At 39.5% G+C, this 17941-nt stretch overlaps 8 protein-coding genes across 8 annotated transcripts; 1 reads left to right on the plus strand and 7 right to left on the minus strand.

The window, feature by feature from the left end:
* Window positions 1–16: 16 nt before the first annotated feature.
* KQ657_002869 (uncharacterized protein) lies at window positions 17–1742 on the minus strand (the record flags this gene model as incomplete). The annotated part of the gene is made up of 2 exons (XM_043193616.1): window positions 17–1623; window positions 1727–1742. 2 exons carry the CDS (start codon window positions 1740–1742, stop codon window positions 17–19), a joined length of 1623 nt encoding a protein of 540 aa, XP_043047285.1.
* Window positions 1743–4714: 2972 nt separating this feature from the next.
* Window positions 4715–6457, minus strand: KQ657_002870 (uncharacterized protein; the record flags this gene model as incomplete). Its single annotated transcript, XM_043193617.1, has 1 exon — window positions 4715–6457. The coding sequence occupies one exon, from the start codon at window positions 6455–6457 to the stop codon at window positions 4715–4717; it is 1743 nt and encodes a 580-aa protein (XP_043047286.1).
* Window positions 6458–7152: 695 nt separating this feature from the next.
* KQ657_002871 (uncharacterized protein) lies at window positions 7153–8997 on the minus strand (the record flags this gene model as incomplete). Its single annotated transcript, XM_043193618.1, has 1 exon — window positions 7153–8997. One exon carries the CDS (start codon window positions 8995–8997, stop codon window positions 7153–7155), a length of 1845 nt encoding a protein of 614 aa, XP_043047287.1.
* Window positions 8998–9218: 221 nt separating this feature from the next.
* On the minus strand, window positions 9219–10523 carry DFG5 (putative mannan endo-1,6-alpha-mannosidase; the record flags this gene model as incomplete). Its single annotated transcript, XM_043193619.1, has 1 exon — window positions 9219–10523. The coding sequence occupies one exon, from the start codon at window positions 10521–10523 to the stop codon at window positions 9219–9221; it is 1305 nt and encodes a 434-aa protein (XP_043047288.1).
* A 474-nt stretch (window positions 10524–10997) lies between these two features.
* KQ657_002873 (uncharacterized protein) lies at window positions 10998–11996 on the minus strand (the record flags this gene model as incomplete). The annotated part of the gene is made up of 1 exon (XM_043193620.1): window positions 10998–11996. The coding sequence occupies one exon, from the start codon at window positions 11994–11996 to the stop codon at window positions 10998–11000; it is 999 nt and encodes a 332-aa protein (XP_043047289.1).
* A 192-nt stretch (window positions 11997–12188) lies between these two features.
* On the minus strand, window positions 12189–15110 carry ZCF9 (Zcf9p; the record flags this gene model as incomplete). Its single annotated transcript, XM_043193621.1, has 1 exon — window positions 12189–15110. The coding sequence occupies one exon, from the start codon at window positions 15108–15110 to the stop codon at window positions 12189–12191; it is 2922 nt and encodes a 973-aa protein (XP_043047290.1).
* A 253-nt stretch (window positions 15111–15363) lies between these two features.
* On the minus strand, window positions 15364–17234 carry KQ657_002875 (uncharacterized protein; the record flags this gene model as incomplete). The annotated part of the gene is made up of 2 exons (XM_043193622.1): window positions 15364–17120; window positions 17231–17234. 2 exons carry the CDS (start codon window positions 17232–17234, stop codon window positions 15364–15366), a joined length of 1761 nt encoding a protein of 586 aa, XP_043047291.1.
* Window positions 17235–17459: 225 nt separating this feature from the next.
* On the plus strand, window positions 17460–17906 carry PHHB (4a-hydroxytetrahydrobiopterin dehydratase; the record flags this gene model as incomplete). Its single annotated transcript, XM_043193623.1, has 1 exon — window positions 17460–17906. The coding sequence occupies one exon, from the start codon at window positions 17460–17462 to the stop codon at window positions 17904–17906; it is 447 nt and encodes a 148-aa protein (XP_043047292.1).
* Window positions 17907–17941: the final 35 nt, after the last annotated feature.

A 17941-nucleotide genomic window follows, 5' to 3' on the forward strand; every position in this document is an offset into this window, starting at 1 on the left:
AGTTAGTATTAGAATTCTAATTGCCCTTGTTCTTCTTCTTGTATGGACCTCTAGTAGTACCATATCTTGTAGGTTTAGATGGCACAGCTGACACTGTAGGAGGAGGACCAGGTAAAACACCATTATACTCTGTTTTCAAAACAGCAATTCGTTTGGATAATCCACCATTTAGTTTAGAAAGCGGAACACTTTCAGTAACTAACGCAATTAACTTGGTTACCTTCTGATATAACTTTATTTCCAGATTGGAAGGCGGAACAATGGTTTGAGCATTACTTTCAGAATATCTTTCTTGTCTTAATTTGTTTAATCGTATAATCGATTGAGAAATTAATCTTTGAATCTTACCAGCAGATGATGTTAGAACAATTCTATCGGCTTCTATTGAATTGAAAAGGTCAATCTGAGCAGGATCCCAACGAAGTATGTTAGCAACGTTAATCTTATCGTCATCTTTATAATCAACAATATCATTTTCTTCGTCTATAGACTCTTCAATTATTGTTGCCTTTTCTTCTTCATTAGCATTAGAGGTGGAGTTTTTATCATTGTTATTATTAGCATTAGCATTATCAGATTCCAATTTTACAGCATTTGATCTCTTCAAATAGTCATCCTTTATCTTCTTTAATTCAGCATACCCTAAATGTTGCAACCAAACACTTCCCTTCAAAGATGAGTCAACGGTACCCTTTTTCAGATCCACAGAAGGTGCAATTGATCGAAGAGATTCATCTGACTTAGATGCAAATCTCAATTGTTGATTAAGTTCACTTTTAAGTAAGGTAGACACTATTGGGGGTTTCATTACCTTACTCTTATAAGTTAACCACGTGGGGACGTTAATAGTATACCAATTAGGATGAAAGTAGTTCTTCAATATGGTAGTTGGTTGAGTCGTAGGGGGAGATATGCGGGAAATAGCTGGTGATATAGAATCTAAATTTGAAGATTGTCTAACTGTGCTCAACATATTGGGAACTACACTAGAGATTTGATAAGGATCTCTAACCACTGTTTCTCTTGAATCCAACACGGATTTCCCGGTTAATGACGTGAAAAGAGGTTGGATCTTCTTTTGTGGTGATTGGGGTTGTTGGGCATAAATTGAAGACATAGATGGTGGTGGTGGAATCTCTGTTTGCAGTAAAAAAGTGACGATTTCTCCATTTGAAACCGTATAATCACGAGAAGTTTTATTATAATCTTCAAACAATTGAGCTTCAAGTTCGGTCTCATCTCCTTCTGTCTTAACAGCTTCTTCAAGCTGAATAGATAATCTTGATGATTCCCGTAAAAGAAGTTCTGTGGCAAACTTAAAGGTGAAATCAACATTGTTATATGCAGCAGAACCAACTTGGTACTTGGAAATCAAACTGCTACCGGCGATTTTGAGATCATGATAAAGTTGGTAGATTGATGTGTACCTACCTTGTTGGAACTTCTCGTTGATGCTGATCAACTTGACATCTGGGTGCTCTTCACGATATGACGCGTATAGAGACACTACTAATGACGGATCGTCAACATAAAAGTCGCTTGGAATGGCACTGGTCAACAAAATGTCGTCTGATCCTTCAGACTTTGTTAACACACAAACAATGTCTTCTATTAGAAGTTTAACTATTTTAAATGTTAGTATTATTATTATTGCATTGCATAGTCTCAATTAGCCGCCGATAAGAAATCAATAGTGTCACTTTCATTGGCTGCCTGCTTGACATACCTTTGGACTCAGACATTACTATCACCGTATTGATAATGAAGGTGAAGCTCTGTTTGTTGATCGATGTTTTTTGTAGTTTTTCGCTGGACTATCATTTTGGTAAATGCACTACTATGGTGATGTTAAGGAAGATCTATTGAAGCTGCTTTTGACTTTGCAATGAGAGACAACGACGTCCTGCACATGTGGTTGAATTTAATACATTCTGCTTATCCTCCGCCATAATTTTGACAGTAAGATGTATCAGTCTACTTCCTAGGTGGGAATCGAACTGAGGTATGGATGCATGACTTTTTATACAACTTGGTAGCGCCATTTGGTTGCTAGTCAGAACATGGGGGGTTTTGACTAGATACCTATGCCCCGCTAACATTATTGCTACTGGTATGGACAAATTCTACTAACGTTAGAACGACCTCTCTTATTAATTCTGTAAGACTACATGTATTGGCTATATTTTCTACTTCATTAAGAAAACAGATAAATATAACCAAGCACGCAAACTTTTTTTTTGCGACCCAATTTTGCAACCAAATTTGGGATAAGCAATTTTGGCACCAACTTTGGGACTTATTAAACAGTATGGAATACCCTATTTCATTGGAAAGGTTTAATTCTGATTGTAAAGAAGCACAGAATGATGAAACAAAAATTGCTCTTGCAACCACTACAGATACAAAGAAAGATTTCGCTAAACCCTTTTTAAAAACCAACCTTGTAAAAACCAAGCTAGGGATAACCAAGCACCCCTGATCTATTATTTGAGGAATCATGTTGGAAATCACAGCAGCACGAGTAATCAAAATAAAACCCGTACATGCCAATGCTATTTTCACCACTATGTTCATGTTTTCATCAGGTGTAAAGTATAGAAAACTACCTACATGCAAGAAGTCCATTGTTGTATATGACAATATAAAAATGAAATCGTTAAGAATTGCTACTGGAAATAAGTCACTGTATTTGTTAACTTGCCCCCAGGAGGAGTATTCCGGGCTGGAATATCTAGTTGGCAGTTGGCTCATTATTGACTCTAGAGTCAATATCAGGAATAGTGGACATATGTAGGTATTAGTTAAACCAATTCTTGCGATGGCAAACAAACTGAGAATCAAGAAGAGAAGATATATATATATTGATTTCGATATGTTCGAGGATATAAAACTTAATTTATATGCGACCAGAGCGAGAGGCTCTTCACTCGTGTGCGTTAACCAATGGTAACACTGTATTAACTGGATCCTGAGTAGTATACTTATCATATCATACTATGTAAGTACGTTAGGACCATAGATAAGGCCATGAACTAGTATAAATACTTGTCACATATTTTTACTATATCTGAAATATACCAAACTTATGTAAGGTTAAAAAGATATAAGTAAAAATGGGCTGATGTTGACTACTCCTGTTGCTTCGCCATCAACAGGAACTTCGAAATCCACTTCGTCTTCCGTAACTCCTGCTGCTTTAGTACACATTAGTAACATATAATTAGCAGCAACGGAGCAAAGCTGGCTAGGAATTCTCTGGACCACGTAGCAACATAGATCATCAGGATTCTTTTAACTTTGAACGTATTCCTATCCTTTGGTGTTAGGAAACTGATTGTACTCCAAATATCCAGTGAAAGCTTGACAACCAAATCTTATATAAAAGACGTTGGGCTTAAGATCAGAATCCAAGATATATTCTATCCGAGTACATTTTACTTTGAACTAGTAGATGTTACTGGGAGGACCACACATATTTATGCCGTCGCTATTCTGCGTTATTAACGATTTTACTTTCGTAGAGCGTAGTTATCGGCCACTTTATAATGTGTGTTGTGCAGGGGTATAACTGGTATTGATAATATCCGTGTGTGCTAATAATTTTATTATTAAATTGATCTGTTGTCTCGTCAAGCCTTGTTGCTATTTTGCACCCAAGTAGTAAATTATTGCAGAATATTAAAACATGACTTTCAAAAAAGTAAATTAAAAGGGCCATTTTCTCTAGTGTCGAGTCACCGTTATTAGAAATCTTGCATTGAGCAAATATACAGAATTCAGATATGGAAAACTACTGAGCGGATCACCTGGAGAAAAGAATCAAAAAAGGTTGCAGATGCCTGGAGATTGAAACGCCGAATAGATGCTAATAAACGCCGAATGGATACTTATCAGACGCCGATTTGACTCGGGTTAGCTGCAAACCTAATCATCAGACAACAAGCAGACACTCATCTGACACTGAACTGACACTGAAAGTCATTACACAGACAGCTAGCAGACACTGAACAGCATCACCCAGACACTAAACAGACGCCGAACAGACAGCCAGCAGAAAGCTACAAGACAGTGACTGACATATTACACCCAGTTAACAGACGTTGATCAGACAATGATCAGACAGTCAGGAGACAAAAAATTTATAAGAAAATGTAATACAGACAACAAAGCTTAACTAGACAGAAATTGGATAATTGGACAAAAACTAATACTAAAAATCCAAACCTTGATTAATGCATTGATAGCATAATCTATTTGACAGCATGATATACTTAATTCAACATCAGTTGAGCTCTGAGTAGCACAGACGACAAGCGCTGTTAAAAAAGGGTACCGTGGTAGCAGAGAGTACTGGTAAATTCTTTGTTAGGATCAGGAGTATAAATATAAGTATGACTTTCATGAAAAATTTGACGACTTTTTGTGAATTATAACTCATGTTCCCATAGTAATGTGAGGCAAAATGTCGCGATATTTGAAGTCAATGATATCTTATGTCGGATAATGAACTTCTAATCAAGTTGAAACCTAGCCATCGTATTGTATAGCAAAAAAGCGTACACAGCATAAACATATCATGTACTTACAATGTACATACTATGTACGTACTCTGTATATTACAAATAAGCTCAGTCTAAATGTTCGATCGCGACATTTTGCAGCCATTATAAAGACAATTACACTCAAGAATTAAATAAATACAAACAAAAGACCCTTACATCTTCTGATCAATGCCATCATAACGACGAGCATTTCTAGCGGAAAGTACTGTATCCAAGTTGGTAACCTTTGCACTCAACACCACTTCCAATTCTTCTAATTTATGGGACAATTCATGGGTCAAATCAGGAATACCAGCTTCTCTTTCTTCAACATAAGTGAATCGATGTTTACCCCTTAGCATCCAGTAGATCACACAATAAAGCGTGTACCCCACAAACACAGCCGAAACATAGTTCATGTTGTTTTGGGTAACTGGCATGACAGCAGGAAGGGAGTAGAAGACCGTGGCGAAAATGGCCCAGAAGATAAGCACACAATTGGAGATTAACCCCACGGTTCCACACCAGAATGGACCATGAGGAATGTTATTTCTCCCCTTAATCAACAAGCAAACAGTGGGGATCAAATATGATAAGAGCAAAAAGATAATACAACCCACCACCATGGCATTGTATGCAGTTGTAGATCCCATATAAATACAACCAATAACTGCACACCAAGCACAAGACATGAGATGAGCATTTACAGGGACCCCTGTGGAAGAAACAGCTCTCCAATATTTAGAGCCAGGTAACCCATTATCTCTAGCAAAGGACCAACATAATCTTGCTTGCCAAGTATGAGAAGCAATGTTACAACCAATGGCAGTTAAGAAGATTAAGATTTCCAATCCAATGGCACCACTTCTACTACCTAAAACCTGGTAGAAGATATCCATGATAGGGACTCCGGTTCTAGAAGTATAAAGATCTTCCAAGTTTCTAATGGAGAAGAACATAGCAATGGAATAAGAAAAGGAGGTAACAAATCCTATAATCACAGTACCAATGATAGCAATTGGGATTTGTCGTCTTGGATCTAACATTTCTTCAGCCATATGGGTTGCAGCATCCAAACAAGAGAACGACCAATTGGGGTTGATTAACCCGACAATAAAGGCAATACCACTTGAATTCCAACCGGTACCATTTGTGAATTGGACAAACACAAAATGAGCAGATTGGAATTTCCCATCTGCCTTTGCTAAGACTACAACCATAATAGTGAAAAATGAAATCAAAGAGATCCCCAAGGCACCTTTTGAAATGGCAGGAAGCGGTTTTTCATATAAATTAAAGAATACCAATAACAAGTTTGCTACTTGATAAACCACAAACACTTGCCAAGTTTTAACTGTTTTATTTGGATCGCCAGACCCCAACACCACCATCCCCATAAATGAAGAAGCAATTGCAATAGTAACTGAAGCACTTGTGAACACAGAACCAGCCCATGCCAAAGCACCACATAAATAAGATAAAAAAGGAGCATATTTCTTTGGAGCCAATTTCATGGTCCAGTAGTATTGACCACCAGCATTTGGATAAGCTGAGATCAACTCAGATAACGTGATAGCAATACAAGAAGAAACCAATGCCACAATGATAATCCCATAGACAACAATCATTGGACCACCAGAAGCAATAGAAGTAATCAACGAAGCGGAAATTCCGAACCAACTGTTAGTCAATCCGAACCCAACGCCCAAAAGTGATAATACAGAGAAATTCCGTCTTAATTCCGGTTTATACCCAGTTTCTGCTGCCATATCCAAATCAGCTTGAGCTGATGATAAGATTTTGGTTGCCTTAGCATCGGTCATTTCTTCTAAAGATCTATTAGAAACATAGCTTTTGATTTCCCCGATTTCAACACTTACATGAGGCTCAAGAGCCCCTGATTTTTCCAGCTTCATTTATGGTGATGGGAGAAAGTAGTTACGATAGTCATTGGAAGATTCTTCACCAGTTTATATACCCAGTGACAAGCCGTTATCTGAATCAATGGATGTCCTGTATGGTTAAAGCCGTCCGATAAGCACCTGAAGAGCACAAAAGCGCGACAGATAACAGGCCGCGAGAAGCAGTGAAGCTTAGTACAGAGCTATCATTGGTAGTACTACCAGTACTATCACAGTTTGGTAGTAACATAGTACGGTAGTAGCACAGTATGGTGCTTTTACAGTATGGTACTACTATAATGCTAGTATGTCTTTACCATTACATGAGTGCTATCATTAGCAGTACCGTTCTGAGTGATAGTGTGCACACTACTCAGACAATAGTGGCTAATAACCAATCAGAAACATCAATCGCCGATAAAAAGAAAGAACCACCTTGATCCGCTAAGGTGGAATGTCAACCAGACGTCAACTGTTTACCTGATTCAGACAAAATCATGTCTGCGGACAAAACAGACATCTACAAAGACGTCTACAAAGACAGACGTTTACAAAGACAGACATTCACAAAAATCCCATGCAAATTATAACTCAAAAGATCAAACATTCCCTGACACTGGAAACCATGTCCAAAAATGGAACTGTGCTTTCTTTCAAAGTAGGATATAATCTCCTATCTAATGGTAGCGCCACTACAATTGCTTAACTAATCAACATGAACCATAATCACCATCATCGTCATCATCATCCATAAATAAGTGTGCCCTCAATATGATATCTTCCCAATTACTGGTTAAGATTATCGTTACTTGACTTAAGCCAATGACCAACATCCCAATGCCCAAACTGATCCATAAGCCATATAATTGTAGCCTTGGATATAAATGATTTAGTATTGCGACTAATGGCATGGTAAAACCATAATAGGAAATAAAATTAATCCATCCACCTATTTTCTGAGAGCCTTGAGCTCTCATTATTCCACTTGAAACTGAAGCTATCGAGTCAAGGAACTCAACACATGCAACCAATGGTCTAAACAATTTAACTATAAGGGTGAAGACATCATGATCTTGAGTAAATAATCCGGCAATATATTCACTTGCATAATATAATATGCAGAGATTAATTAATCCGATTAAAATTGAACAAATTAATCCGATTTTAGTTGCAGTTTTAGCTCCTTCCACGTTGTTTCCTCCAATGAAATTGGCTATTCTTGTAGATGATGCAATCCCCACAGCAAAGGGGATAGTATAAGCAATCAGAGCGATTGAAGATACTGCAGATTGAGCAGCCAATTCAATTGTTCCGTAATAACTGGCAATCAACGTCATAATTTCATAAGCCAAATATTCACTTTCTAACATGACAATCCCTGGGACAGCCAATTCCCCCAAGATCTTCCAATTCAGAAACAATTCGGTAGTAGAGGCTATTCCGAACCAACATTGTTTCCCATCGATGAAAGCCACATATAAAAGGAACAAAAGATCCATTAACCAGAAGTTAATCACAGTTGCTATGGGTGCTCCAATATAACCTAGGCCGATCGTGTGATTCCATACCAATACATATGAAAGCAAGACATTAATAGGGGCACTAATGAAAAGAACTATGGTACCTGCTTCAAAGATGCCTTGAGCTTGTAGGAACCGTTTCCCCGTCTCGAACATTATGTAAGCCGGACCACCTAGAATCATGATTCTAAGGAACAAAGTAGTCAACTCCACCACTTCCAATTCCTCAATGATAAGACTCAATAGTGGCTGTGAAAACCACCATAGAATTGCAAAGGGAATGTAGAGTATTAGCGACACCAAGGTCACCCTTTGAACATGCAAACTCACCAACTCGTAGTTCCCGGCACCATACGCCTGGGGACAGAGCGTATCCAAGGCAGTAGCCATCCCTTCAAACACCGCAAACGAAATGGTGGTTGTCATGGACGCTAAGCTGACTGCAGCCAATTCATTCTTACCCAAATGACCCACTACCAAGAGACAAACCACCAGGAAAACATGCTCCAATATAAAGGTCATGATCAACGGCACCGAATGCTTTAGTAATCGGCCAAACTCAATTTTGAAACTGGTTTTCAAGTTGACGAAATCATCAACATCTTCGGAATAACTGTAGTTACTCCGCGGAACACTACCACGTCTTTGTATCAAGGGCTTTAAATCATCATCAGAGTCTGCTCCGGTAGTTGCCGTTGCTCCAGCGTCTATCCCATCCCCATCTCTTCTTCGTTGATGCTCTTCAACTAACCAACTGTTGAACGACTCCCAGTCTTCTTGGGTGTGCACTGAAGATCTCCCCAGCGGGTAACTCATAGACGACGACACGCTGGCGGCATCCAGCTCCTCACTGTCATCTTGTAACACCGACAGAGTCTCGATGTTGGAGAGAAACGACCGTTGATCTTCTCCGTCTCCATAGATGAACAATGGATGCTGTGTCAGAGGGGGGATGAAGATCCGTCTTCTGCGTGCCCCCAAGAACCCGGTGTTAGGGTCCGCAAGAGTACTATTTATCCCTCGGAATAACACCATAATACAATAAGCTATAGCTTTAAATGAATGTTTACATTAAGGTGTTTGATACTGAATAAAGCCTATTGATAATAGTTTAATCGTGGTGTTACCCGGACACAATCAGGAAACAATCTGTATACAGGAGGATTCATCTGGACTGCATATAACAAAGAGTATAAAGTAGAGGTACAAGTATAGTAGTAATCTTATCAGTTAATATATAAAAATATAAAGAAGACTTAAAGAATCATCCATACTGCTCCCGCAAGTATAACTCCGAGACAAACGGCCGTGATTATACCTGCACCGGCCTTATCTTTACCAGTGACGGTGATTTGATTTTGATTTGTATGGTCAACGGTATTTAACCCAGCTTCTGGATTACTTGCCGAGGAGCCACCATCTGTAGAAGTATACGGAGCAGAGTCAACACTTTTAATCCCTACCACCATACTTAAAATAGTTTCTAACGCCGACATTTGTTCTCCCAAACCGTAGACTCCATCCCAACCATGTACAGACCAATCCAAGCCGCACGTGACCCCATCGGTCCCACCAGAACATGATTGAGCTGCAGCTTCAGCACTGGTTTTCATCAATTTGTAAATATCATCATACATTTCCGGAACCAACAGCATGGTTAAACGGGCACATCTGGCAAACAAACATCTGAATGACCGTTGATCATTATTACAATGGTATGGAGCACAAGTTGTTTCTGTAAGCACGGAGTTATTGAAAAAATATGATGAAGCAGACCAAATATCTTGAGTTCTGGTAAGCCAAATGTCGTCTCCTGTAGCGTTATACAAATAAGCACACCCTGCCATAAAGATCCCATAAGAATAAGACCACTTATGAATGGTTGGGTCGGAACAATTGTTGGTGATCATAGCCCCATCATAAAGAGTTAAAACGTCACCTTGAAAGTGTAAGAACCCGACGTCTTCCATCCATCTATAAACCTTATCAGCAGTCTCCACATAAGTATCATTGCCTAAGTATCGACCGAGTCTAGCAGCTATATGGAAGAGACACCCGTTAGAAATGGTATTCTTATAGTCGTATCCAGAGTTCCAAGTGAAGATCTGCCATCTTAACCCCCCTCCACAGTGCAGCGTATCCCATCTCAGATTCATAGTGTTATACACAGCTTGAGTCATCAGCAACCAACTATGGTCTGGAGGGTCAGTAAAGTTTCTTTCGACGGCTTCCATGATGGTCATACCCCAAACCCCTTGATCATCGTTCCCCTCCACTAACGATTGGTTAGCGGGGATATAGTTGAAGTCTTCACCAGCTTGATGGTACATCCCATCGTAAATAATCCGTTCTAAAGTGGAATTATCCAGTTCACAGAACGAGTAGTACAGTAACAACCCACCAAAGGCTTCACCGGCATTCCACCAATAATATGGAGGTTGGAACATCCCAACGGTTCCCCCTTTACGTAGACCCTCGTAGTAGTTCCATTCACCATTGGCCACAGCTTTGGCTGCGGAACAGATAGAGTTCATGTCCGCCACATCAAGCGACACAGCCATCACCGTCAGCAAGAGAAAAGGCAACAACAACATAGCAGTGTATTAGCAGTGGCAGTATAAGTAGTGGCAGTAGTAGTAGTGTGACTATGTCAGTAGCAGTGCCTCTGTCAGTGAGTCAGTCAGTGAGTCAGTCAGTCCGTCTCAGCCAGTCTGTCTCAGTTAGTCAGCCTGTCTGCGGTCTTTTCAGCACTCTCGGTATTCTATTAGCACTTTATCACTGAGTGTGCTTAGAAACAGTTGGTATGTCTTCACCGTTTGATGGATCAAAACACTGAATCTATTTTAGGATGGATCTCTGGGCGGTGTTGGATTACGTAATATATTACGTAATCTGAATAAATCGGTGACGTGCATTGTGTACGTCTAACTACGTCTGACTTGGTTATAGTTAGCTCTATATATCTGTCATCTCCGTCATATAGTTTGTATATCATGGCTGTGTTCGGCTGTGCAATGTCTGTGCCAGGTGAAAAATTACGTCAACCCAAACAATGGAATCAAATTACTCAACGATGACATCACCACCCTGTTATTAGCAAAGATCCGATACCCAGGATCAGTGGGAGTGGCGGATGCACTGGTCGCTCTCATCTCTTCTTGTTGCTGCGAAGTATAACAGTAGTCATATTGTTTCTCCTTTTGGGCCCTCTTGAGTCCGAGATCGAAATATTCAGTAGTCCGGCTTCTATCGAGTAGTATCCCATTCCAACCAGCTTTAATACTTCCAATGTAATCTTCTTGTTCGGAGTCTCCCACGTGCCAGCACCTTTCAAGCATTTGACCGTTAAATTTGGTATTGTAACGAACAGCCATGGCATTCTTGGCCATTTGAAAGTAGAATTGTCTGTCTGGTTTCCTGGCTTCCATATTGTAGCTCAAATAAACGTTGCCATCGTTGAAAAACTCGTTCAACCCCAAGTTTTGAAGAATCTTGAGTGACAGTGGGTCGCTGTTACTACTAGCAACAATGTTGATCCCTTCCTGTTGGAGCTTACGTAACGTAGGCACTACATCGTCATATACACCATAGGCCTCAGACGTAGTGAAGTGCTTAACCAATTGCTCACACAACTTCTGACACTGTGGGTCACTGCGGTCCATTTCAAACACTTCAGCTATCAATTCCAGCCACCATGCTTCCAGATTGGCTAATTGTCCCTTCCCATAGTTCGGGTACTTGGCAGACATGGTTTGGAAAACCAAGGGGAACCGGCTTTCAAGTTCAGAAACTGATTTGTGGGTAACCCCTAGATCACGTGCTACACCATGATATTGCTCTGGAACAGGCACTTTGGGGTGATAAATGGTACCAAACAAGTCAAAAGAAATGAAGAGGGGCTTGTCAAACTCATGATTGGACTCTCGGATAACTTTGGTCGGATCGTGCTTGAAGGGATCCGAGATAAGGGACGAATGCGTGCTCATGTTTCTGTATCTCTGTATAAGACCGCCTCGAGTCAATTGTTTAAACATGGTGGCGTTGATAAGAAAGAAGAGTAGTGGTGGATTTGATTGGAGTACTGATATAATTTTTTTTTTCTTTTTTGGTGATGAAAACTGTGGGGAAGTGGCGGACGTAGACCTTCCCAATTGGGTAGGAATAAGTCCGACAAAACGTGAAAAGGTATAACCTACAGTTCTTACACTTACATGAATTTTTATCTATTACCCCAATAAAACTTCCCAACCCCATTCCTTCATCACAGAAGTCCAATGCATCTTTGAGTTTATACCTCCCATGATGTCATCCAACTGGCAATTGGAACCTCCATCATTATTGATTATAGTCATAAGTCCAGACATTTGGGCCAGAAAGACTCGGGTCTTATCGTCATCATCGGTGTTAAGGAATGACCATGAACCATCTTCTTCACGTTTCTTTCTTTCGTAATCGTCTTTCCTTTTCCATACTTCCTTCACCACTTCAAATGCTCTATCTATATTCCCAATCCACATCTTCTCTGCTAAAAGTACCCACCGATCTCGACACCATTCTCTTTCTTCGCCGCATTCAGCTTCACAACTTGCCACCAATAACGGGAAAATGTGAATAATGTATGTCTGAGAAGTAGTAGGAATTGAAGCCAATAAAAGGAATATCTTTTCCGCTAGTTTATGAGATGCCACTGACGGAATTTCGGGGACTGCCTGGTGTAAATATAACAATGTTGCATATCTATAGGCTTCTGCAGTTGCAATACATGAAGATAAATCCCAAGTTGAATTTGTTTTAGACTCGATAAATATCCCACCAGGGGCTCCCAGTTGAGAAATCATACTGGCAGTAATTGTAGGTTTCCATTCAATCAATTGTTGTCTCAATTGAGTAGCCACAGTGATAACTGATAAGCTATTCCGAGTTAGACTGGGTTTCAGCTTTCGAATCTTCTTTATCAAGTTAGCTACCTTGCCCATTATCACGAAAAGTGATTGTGAACATCCTAGTAACGGATCAACATATTCAGAACGATCGAAATTAAAGGCGTCAAAGTTTTCAAAGAGATTCTTATCACTCTCAAAGCTCAGTTCACTGGATGGTGAAGTATCAATGGCGCCATACAGAATTCTATTCTGTTGCTTTTCTATGGCTTTCTTCTTACGAGACTGGAGCATCTCTTGATTAGCAGAAATAGTTGCAACCAAATCCACACCTTTAACATCACAAGATGAATCTGAAGTCATATGACACAACACTTCAAAATATACCCATATGTTGCATAAGAATTGAACACTTGGAGGAATTTGGATGCTAACACTGTTATTATTATTATTACTATTATTATTATTGGGAGAATCGTCTTCTTCAAACATTGATTCTAACTCAGAATCATTTAAGAGTACCAACTTCTTCTTTAATGATCTTTTATGACCATTGATTAACACATCCAATTCTTCAAAATTATTGGCATCAGGGTTCTTTGAAATTTCATTCTTCTTAACTATAAGGACATTTTTTTGTTCCCTTAACATGGAATATACTTTGATAATCATGCTTTTGGCACCTTTAAGATGCGCAATGCCCGAGGAAGTTTGAGTATTCCAAGATTCACTAACTGCCAAGTTCAAACAAATAGCTAAGACTATATCTGCTGGTAGTTCTGGAGCTTCATCACATATTGAGTTCTTACTCAAATTAGAGGCCAATTCCAATATACATTTTTTCATAAAGGAATAACCTCTGGCCCGGAGATTAGCACTATCACTAGCAACATCGGAATTTCCGGCTAAATGGAAAAGAGTCATTGAGGCAATGGAGTTGAATAAACATGGATATCGCGGAGCTAATGGTATAATCATGTTCCTCCAAGGGTTTTCATTAGGTCCATCTTTAATAGACATGATTGAACAAGTGTATTGGGAATAAAGAAATAAGATTTGATCGTTTTCACTTGATTCAAGTAGTGATAAGCTGGCTGGAGTGCTTGGTGAGGGGAATAAATTGAATGAAGATGATATGGATGATGGTGATAATGATTTTGGTGAAGAAAGTGCCATAATCACATCATTTAATGGAGAAGGTGGTGGTGCATTCTCCGAGGAAGCTGAAGAGCTTCTTCGTATTATTGGTTCATCTAGTGTTATCATTTGAAGCTGTGGTTGTTGAACAGATAAACTGAGTGGAGATGGCATATCGGACGACAGTTTTAAGCCATTGTAACTGTTGGTAGCATTACTGACATCATTAAGAGCAAAATTTAATAATGCAGATATTTGAGGAGAAAAGTTGAATGTTTGAGCTGGAGGAATATTCTCTTTGGAATCTGAAGGTGAAGGCATCTTCATGAAATCACCCATTGGTGAAAAGGATTGTGGTGACATTTTAATAGTACCTGAAATTTCAGAAATTGGAGGAGGTGACCCTTTGGAGATTTCTTCTATAGCAATATTTGCTAAAGAATCCAAACCTCCACCACTTCTTGATGACCTACGAGTTTGAGTTCTTCGGAGTTCTTGAATAACACTGGCGACAGCATTATTTGAACTGTAACTTCGACGCATATTCATCGCCAAAGGTTCTTGGAAATCACTAGTATGATTAAAGCTTTGAGTTCTTTTCAAAGGTTTGGATTCTATCAAGACTTCATCATCTTCTGAGTTCAGTGGATCTTCTTTGACCACCATCTTATGAAGAATTGGATTTAGACCTTTGGAAATCAATTCATGCTCAATTTCCATATCAGTTATGGATTTACCAGTAATGGAGAGCGATGCCATTTCCACATGTTTTCTAATACTATCATTCATTGGAACCCTAGCTCCATCAGTTGAATCAGTGTCATTGGAAATAACTGTTGATGACGACGTTGATCCAGATACATCCAATATTTCTCTATCTTTCTTTGATTTCTTCTTCTTATTAACATTCCCACCACTTCCACATGTTTCTCCAAATGGCTTCCATACAAAGTTGGTAACATATCCACCACAAATGAAGCCCTTTGACTTACATTTCTGACAGAACGGTTTACCTTCATCACACTTCAATCGTTTCTTCTTGCATGTCAAACAGCCCGTTCTTGATTTGATGATCTTTGGCTTAATGGTGTTCTTATCGTCAGTGATTACAGACACATTTCTTTTGCTCATATTTCGTTCATCGAATGAAAGCTAATGGGTTTGAAACTGTTATGTGTGTAAAAGTTTATACCCAAAACATACCCCGAATAGCGACATCAACATTATTTAACACCCATTTGCTACTTAAAGATAAGATAAGCATTGATGGGATGTGGTGTGGAAATCTTTGCCTAATTGGGATGACTTTGCCCATCTGGGTCGTGTCAGTACCACCAATGGCGGATAATAAAGATATAGAGCACATTCCCGACTCCATTCACCTTTAATCTGTCAATTGAAAGCATCTAATTCCAAGTTTGAATCGATAATTACAATTAGATTCAATATTGGCGTTGCCCCCGGTTGTCTTAAACCCGGAGATCGTAGTATATTTGACCCACGGGAAACATGTATATTTCATTTGATCTTCATCCACTCGTAGATACGTGAGTTTTAAGCCCGAGTAGGTCATCAATGGTATTTCAAATCCAATAGAAATATTATTGAATTCATGCCGTCTTCTTTTAAGATTACGTTTGATTTCCTTCAACAGAGAAACTTGGGCCCCGTTGACCCCATAGAACTCGTCCAATTCTCGCTGAGATTCGTCAATTTCGTCTTCTGGGTGAAGGTTATGATGATCATCGTCAGCAGCATCAAATCGATTATTGCAAATCGATATTAACTTCTCTTGGGTAATGCTTTGCTTACAATCTCCTTGTAATGAAAACTCTGCCATCATTCTAACACTATGTTTACCTGAAAGTCCATGGATAGTCCAGAAGAGTTCAGAAGAATCAAGATTGTACTTGACGTCACCCATTTCGGCTTTAAATTTCAAATCATCATCTTGTTCAAATTTAAGATCAAACAAATGGGGATTAATAGGAATTTTCACCAACATTTTCAGACTCTTTAATCTCTTCCAATAATTAGAAGTCAAAGTACATTGAATTACCAATGTCTTTTGATTGCGATGAACAATATACTTGGGCTCAATCAATACAATTGGTAATTTATGGATCTGTTTCTGTTGTTCAACATGATATGTGAGCAAGATAAATCTGTCGTCTGGAGGTAAAAATCGTATAAGATTATCACTTATAACCTCTTCCAATTGAACACATTGGTGGAAATTAATATTACCCAATGGAATCCGAGATCTTTTAATGGCTGTTTCTTCTTCTTCTTCTTCAGGAAAATTTGAAGATTTGAGTTGGTTACCTTCTGGTTCTTCTTCGAGTGACATTGCAGCTACTTCATCTTGATGTACTCGGGACATATTCGACTCATTAAACCCAATTTTGCAAAGTGGCATACCGGATAAATAGCATTTCACTGCAATTGTTCCGTAGATATCGTTCTTTCTAATCCGTTGGGTTTGTAAGTCGTAGTGGAACTCGCAATCTTCAACGATATCCACGTATATTTCGTTCTTAGCATAGAAGATTCCCTTGGGCCTCCAACCATACTTCAGAGATGCGTCTCTCAAGATCGAGGGATTGACGGACGCTGAAATCTCAAAGAGTGCAAGTTTCTTCGCCATGTTAGAGGAGGAAGTCATCTTTGTCTGATTAAGTTTTGATTGATTATGACTCAGTTTCGTCAGTGATCTTTGTTTCGTGCCGTTCTTAGCATCGCCATTGTCATCATCGTCGTCCTCAGAAGAGTAATGACTCTCTGGTGTTTGCGGAAGGTTTGCACCCACTTTGATGAACTCTCTTAGCACATTGTAGTTGGTCATTTGCGGTATGCCAAAGTCCACGCACTCATCAAACAATTCATAGATCAAATTGAAGTTATCCATAATGACATCACGGTCCAATTCGATTGTCTTGGAAATACAACTGTTGGACTCCTCCGTGGTATGATGTCGTCCCTCATACACATATTGACTCAATGTGTGCTGGAAGCTCTTGAGGAACCAGATGGTTTCCATGACATCGATGTTCTGACGAGTCACACCCAAGAAGATCAAATCATTGGTGGTTCGATAAAATATATAGTTAAGTCCTTTGATCAGGAGCACCGGTATACACCCTTCAGGTTTCAACTGTTTATAGGCCTCAACAAACCGTTCGAGAACCACGTGCTCCGCCGGCAAATGGTGTCGATAACATCGGAAGAGAAGCAATTCACATTCCAGAAACTCATAGTCTCTTTTGGGCCAGTAGACAATGTATAATCCGGAGATCATCGATAAAGAAATAGTTGTGTTATATTTTTGAAAAAAATACGCACACAACCGTAGTATACTACCGGTATACTACCGTCAAACACTAGACTAGTACAGCGTGCTCTATACTCCTTCTACAGTGCTATATATACTCGGTAGTATAAAACCGATACATATACCTCAGTGTATTCTGCTCCACCACCATGAGACTCTCCAGACAATTGATAGAGTCGGAACTCAAATACATCAATGCCCGCAACGGCCCCAAATGGAAGGCAGTGTTCAACGAATCAACCAATGAATCCCACTTGGAATCAGACTACAAGTTCCCGACGTTTGCCAAGACATGGCTTTTCCTCAACGAAGCAGCCCAAGCAGCCCACGAGTTGAAACACCATCCAACCATCACCACCACCTACAACAAGGTCAACTTCAAGATCACCACGCACGACATGGGCAACCAGATCTCCAATAAGGACCTTAAGCTCGTCCGAAAGATCGACACAAAGTACACCACGTATTTCGACGTGGAACAGAAGGAAAAGACAAAGACATTGATCGACGAAAACAGACAGACCTTGTCGCTATACTTTGCCAGTAAGATCGTCAATGAACTTACAAAGAAACGGCCCGACGACGCTAATAAGTAATAATAATAATGATAATGATAACTAGTCGTAACTAA

Source organism: Scheffersomyces spartinae, assembly GCF_019049425.1.
Source record: "Scheffersomyces spartinae strain ARV_011 chromosome Unknown scaffold_24, whole genome shotgun sequence".
In the NCBI taxonomy this organism is placed as follows: Eukaryota; Fungi; Ascomycota; class Pichiomycetes; order Serinales; family Debaryomycetaceae; genus Lizanozyma; species Lizanozyma spartinae.